Genomic DNA, 6,000 nt, shown 5'->3' with positions numbered 1-6,000 from the left:
GATGAAAGATCCCCTAGGTCCTGTAAGAAATACTGAACTATCCATGTGGTCACCTGAGGTAATTTCCCTTTATATCCCAGAGCATATTATTGCTTGGTGATGCACTCTCAGTGCTGTCAAATATGTTGCAACAATTTACATATATATTTCAGCCACTCATTTCCATACTCAGTTTGGCTCAAGTGATACTTCAATCCTTGCTCCACATTCATGTCAGACTTTATCATCAGCTTTTTTTCTTTTCTTTTTTTTATTTTTTACTTAAAGTTCCCCTCCACTAAAAAACATGTGTTTCCTCTTGTCCCTACAGTGTGCTGATTGGATGCTGTCTGTGCAGAGTTTGACTCTAAAAGGATGTTTTCACATTCATCTGCTGAAAGTGGAAAGTTTGTCTGTGCTTACTGAAAGTCTGATTTTAAAGGACCAGTGTGTAGGAATTAGTGGCATCAAGTGGTCAAGCTGCAAAAACCTGAAGCCACCAGTGCACATCCACTGAGAATGGACTTTACAGTGAAGTAGGAGACATCTTGTGTCCAGCTGGAAAACTTTAGAAATAACCAACATTTGCATATTCAGAGATTCTGGATTTTTTAATAAGGTAGAAGGAGTAGATAACTTTATAAGGGTTTTAATGTGGAAATTATTCATTTCATTTGCAGAAAAATCATATTAGACACACAATATTGTTCCAAGGAGACTATTTTTATAGATGTCTTTATGCTTGACTGGAGGGGATCTTTAAAGCTGCTGTAATCTATATATTTGAATTAACAATAGTTGAAATGACAATGTGCAATATGACAGGTTGCTCGTAGTGATGAACCCACAGAGTATTATCACCCAAGTCTACAGTTCCCATCAGCTCTTCAGAGAGCGCCTTTCAGTGTTCATTGTTCTGGTTTTATCGCCCACAAATTTACTGTTTAGGTTCACTCTCGCTGCTCTCATCAGCGTGGCTTCCAGACACAGCAGCTGTCAGGTAGAAGCTTTAATAAACCCACTGTACACTACCTGCCCAGCACCAAACAGCAGACACTGTTAGCAACCACCTGGTGGACATACTGAAGTGGGGCATTTAGTAGCACAAAGTGACATTTTTGTTGGACACTAAATGAGAGCTAAAAGGAGAGAGTTAATTCACCAGCTGGACAGGAAGCCCGATGCATTTGCCATAAGAACTTTACAAGATATATTATATATTTACAACATATATGTATTTTTGGAACCAGAATATGATGTTTACATGGGTAAAATCCTGATCATAACCAGGCTCACATATCAAAACTTTGGAGAGCCCATTGTTACATCTGCTCACACCCTCTACTTCCCACCCTGTGCTCTCTCTCTCTCTCTCTCTCTCTCTCTCTCTCTCTCTCTCTCTCTCTCTCTCTCTCTCCCTGTGTGTGATTGTGTGAGTGGAGACAGGTGTGCTGGAGTCAGAACAGAGCTGTTTTCCCTCTCCACACCTGCTCTGAGTCCAGCCCCTGCCTCCTGTTCCCCGATGTGTCTGCCCGGCTTCCGGCAACCCCCGTTGCCCCAGCCTCAAGGCCCTAGATATACTAACTCACAATAATAACACTAAGGTAGAGATGGACAGGACAGCTTGCTTATTGCATAACAGGACGGTTAATGTCATTTCGCACTGAATGTCTTTACAATAGTGAGGCATAATGTAGCTGCGAGTGCATTAGCTGAAACAATACACATTACTGGGACAGTCATGAGCTACAAGCAGCAGTTAGAGCAGCTACTGTTATCTGATGTGTTTTCAGCGTGTTAGTAAAAGAAGACATTCTCACTTTGTCAGCTACACAAATGAAATCCCTAAGTGGGGATTCGTATTTAGACACAGACCACCGAAGTATTAACAACATCACTGTGACATAACCATTAAATGTCACAGCATGTGCACAGAGTGGTGTCGTATTAATAGCAGGAGTGAGTTCCTGTAAAAATATATATAAGCTTAGCGGAGGACAACAAATAAGACCTGAGTGACAGAACAGACATGCCATGAATGCAAAAGACATTCTTGATGATAGCTATAGAAATTCTGCTTTTTAGCATTTTAATCACTTGCAAGTTGGCTACTGAACAACAGAAAATATGCAACAAGAGCTCATTTGCAAAAACCTATAAAATCCAATCTTAAAATGAATGAAACACCACCAGTTTGAGTGAAGTTGCACTGACTGCACAATAACAAAAAACTGATTTAGGGAAGTGAATCAAAACAGAGTTATTGGTTTTAGCAAATGAACCCTTGTTTATTGACTTCTTATAACAAAAGCACAGGGAAAAAAGGTCTAGTATAACTCCAGTTTTTAACACCAACTTGCAATAAATTATAAACAAAGACAGGGCGATGCCTTTTCTTTCTATGAATGAAAAAGTGAAGCTGTTGTATCTGCCTGCTGCTGTCACCAGCCTACCAGAAGATGGAAAGAGACAGGAGGGGGATATCATTATCTGCCAATGCCATGAAATTCAAGACGGTGCCCCATGATGCATGCGCACTGGCTCACACACACACACACACACACACACACACACACACACACACACACACACACCAAGTGAGCTAAACGCACACAAGCATATCCTCAAAAATGCACCAGCAAATGGAGAGCGGAACATACACATAGCCCTAATATAGACGTAAATTTACACTCACACACACTTACAGCATAGCAAGCATACAAAGTTATTCTTGGGAGCTTGAGTTCACATCAGCCGTGCACACACTCACAGCTCTGGAGACAAAGGTAAGGACGATAAATCCAATCTCAGCTACTAATGCAGAACCGTATCTCCACTGTGTGCATTATAGGCTTAATTCAGCCGTCGGTAGCTTAGAAAGACAGCAGTAATGTGCTTTTCAAGCATTAGTTGATGAGTGTGTGTTGACTGAGTGTGTGTCTTCACTACATGCAATGTCTGCCGCAGATTTTCTGTGTAGTGTAGGCAGCTTTAGTTATAGATACCTAGACTTTGGACTGGGCCAGTCATTGCTGATTCCACTCATGTTTGCTCTCAGTTATACCTACAGTGGTGGTCTGGGGACTACCAGGGGGTCTCTAGTAAAACAGTTAATCGTGGGTGTTGTTCACATGTTCTGATTCCAGTCCTTCTTGTTGTAACTGACACAATCTACAATACAGCTATCAAACTGTTCATTCTGATCAATATGTTCTCTTTCTTTGGGTCTTTGATAGGTTAAGATTTGGATTCCTCTATGAGCTCTATGAGTTTACATTATTAAAGATTATCAGTCCTGATATGGCAGAACAATGTGAACACTGTTTTACTTACTATTATTAATTATAATTAAACACAAATGGCCTATGGAACTTTTCCCCCCAAATCCATGCAGCTGCGCACTTGCACCACGAGGGGGCGGGGCTACCGTTTACTTCAGCGTTTATCCAATGAGAAAGCGCCTAGTTGTGTAACCTTGGTTACCGGGGCAGTGATATTATGGTATGCACAAATGATGGCAGCCTCCAGTAGAGGAATGAGTGTCTACAGAAGATACTTGTACATTGTATGGCTCTGATGAGAAGCTCATGGACCCGCAGAAACATCTGGACATGTGGCGGGACTGCGGGGACTCTGTCGTCGGTATTGTGTGTATTAATAATGTTTAATTTGTCGTTTGAAGCATCAGTAGTCCGACGTTATTTCAGTGGTTTTGGTTCGGATACGGATGGATCATCAACACACCATGTAAACAAATACAGTGTGTGGATTTGATCCGTTATCGACTCCGTGACAGTGTGCTACACACACACACACACACTTTGTGCTGGAGTTAGTGAAAGTACGGATACGTGATATCATTTGCATTTGAACGCCGTTAAACTGATGTAGGCAGTTTTCCAGTGAAATGAACATTATTTAGTTTTGTAAGGATGTGACCGTTTAGTACGTTAAACACCGTGTCAAAGAAAAAGTACGTTAATTCAATAAAGCAGTGATGGACAATATCATCTCATAATACAGATTTAATATGTCCAAAAAGTAACGTTACTACTGGAGGTAAAGACAGATGTTACACGGAACACAAACTGTATATGAAAAAAAAAAAAGGAAATATAACGTTAGAAAAAGGATAGTTAGCTACTAACACATTGACATTGAATTGCCCTGACACTGACAACAGGTTGACGTTATATTATATTGTGAGGCTAGCTAGCTTACCACCTGTAGCTAAACACACAGAGGTAGCTACCTAGCTGAAGCTCACTTTCATTATTAAACACCAACGCAGGTGATTTTAATCATTTTACCGTATTTACTCACTCTTACTGCTGAAGCTTCACTCTCTACATTCTTGTAATGTTAGCTAAAGCATAAAATGGAAGGCTAAAGCTAGCTTTGTAAGCTGCAGCTAGGTAGCAAGTGAAATAGAGGAGTAAATAAAGTTAAAGTAGGGTGTGGCTTTCATTTATTTAATCAAATAATACAAATTATGAGACTTTTATCAACTGCAGAAACTCTGTAAAGCTTAATATTTCCTTTTATCTGACTGTATTTATCTAGTTTTCTTTTTGACTCGTCTGATAACTTTGTACTGCTTTTTGTCGGTTTACAGCACAATACTTGTATAAAGGAGATTTTTGGGTACAGGTGTAATAAAACAAAAACTAACTAGCCAATTGTCCATTTTTATTCTGTATCCCCAGATTAAGCCAACACCGCCCCGCTTGACACAGCCGCCGCCGCCGCCGCTGCCATCATGCCTGGTGAGGATAAACCACCACAACAGACCCGCCAGAGGAAGAGGAACAAAAAGTCCCGTTCCAAGGGGAAGAGCCCGGGTGGGAGTCCCAGTGCCCACCTAGGAGGTACCATAGACAGCCAGGATGACCTCCTCTTACCGCCAGTGCCCCGGCCTCTACCTAAAAAGCCAGTGGAGGAGAAGCCCAAAGTGGAGGAGGAGTCATCCATTGCTATCTGTCTTCAGGTGCTTTTCCCCTACCTGCTGGCTGGGATGGGCATGGTGATGGCCGGCATGGTGCTGAACGATGTACAGGTGAGTTCCCGGTCATCAGGCTGGTTTTGAGACAGTTGCATCGCAGATTTCAAGGTTTATTCATGAACTGACAGTGTGCACATTACACCTGAATGCGGTAACAACACATGGAGTTATATATGTGTTGTTACATTTTCCATAACTTGTAAAGCAAAGTTGTCACAATTCATTTTCACCCGGTGGTGAGGCTCAGTGTGTTGTGTTTGACTGCCATTGATGAGTTGCTAGTTTATTGACGAGTGCCCATATTGTGGTCTGTTCAGTTTCGGCTTTTGTCTCTAGACCTCCAGTCTCTATCACAGGCTATATCGTAGTAAACACAAGTCAAAGGTCATAATTGGCTTGCTAGACAGTTGAACCTGATCCTTTATGGAACCTCATACAGACATGGAATATGCATTCCCTTGTGTGGAAAAAGTTTGATTGGATTACCCAATGAAGTTAAAGAAGTCCATAATAAAGTCCTCTTCAGTGTAGACTCTAGTTCAGACCAAAAATTCCCGATGAGATGAAACAGTTTCAGAACGTTGCAGTGAAAAGTTGGAGCGGTGTGACCTGGTTGTCTCAGCTCGACTCAAGCCGGCTGATGGCGTTGTGTGCAGCTCAACTTGTCAAATCTCCAGTGGCTGGTTTGAGAACACAAATCATGTGACCTGTTTCAACAGCCAATTGGCTCATTGTGAAGTCAGCTGGTCGAAATGGCAGTATTTGGGACGGAGAAAAGACATCGCGTCATCAACACAAGCCTTAAAATTTACTCATGCCCTCTCATTTTATTTACAGTTTTTATAGTTTCACCAATAAAATGCAACTGTAGCAGGTAACGCACTATCACTATCACAATCACTATCCTCCTGTATTTTAGGATGCTACAAATGTTATGTTAAGAAAGCCTGAAAAACCAGCAGCAAGAACAGAGAGTTGGTACAAGGGAGACAACATTGCTTATTGCAAATCTTTGGTCT

The 6,000-nt window shown here is 41.4% G+C and overlaps 1 protein-coding gene across 3 annotated transcripts in view; it reads left to right on the top strand.

The window, feature by feature from the left end:
- Positions 1-2,606: 2,606 nt before the first annotated feature.
- The window catches only part of LOC127377740 (solute carrier family 41 member 3), a 31,746-nt gene continuing 28,352 nt past the window's right edge, over positions 2,607-6,000 (top strand). Inside the window, exons 1-2 of one of the 3 annotated variants that reach the window (XM_051425891.1) lie at positions 2,607-2,765; positions 4,686-5,035. In XM_051425891.1, the coding sequence (XP_051281851.1) occupies positions 4,739-5,035 (297 nt within the window). In that variant the 5' untranslated portion in view covers positions 2,607-2,765; positions 4,686-4,738. Of the gene's footprint in view, positions 2,766-3,485; positions 3,627-4,685; positions 5,036-6,000 lie in introns of those variants that run through there. The other 2 variants (XM_051425889.1, XM_051425890.1) reach the window with 2 other exon arrangements.

This window comes from Dicentrarchus labrax, unplaced genomic scaffold (assembly GCF_905237075.1).
Source record: "Dicentrarchus labrax unplaced genomic scaffold, dlabrax2021, whole genome shotgun sequence".
NCBI lineage: Eukaryota > Metazoa > Chordata > Actinopteri > Moronidae > Dicentrarchus > Dicentrarchus labrax.
This window is presented reverse-complemented; position numbering and strand designations above follow the sequence as displayed.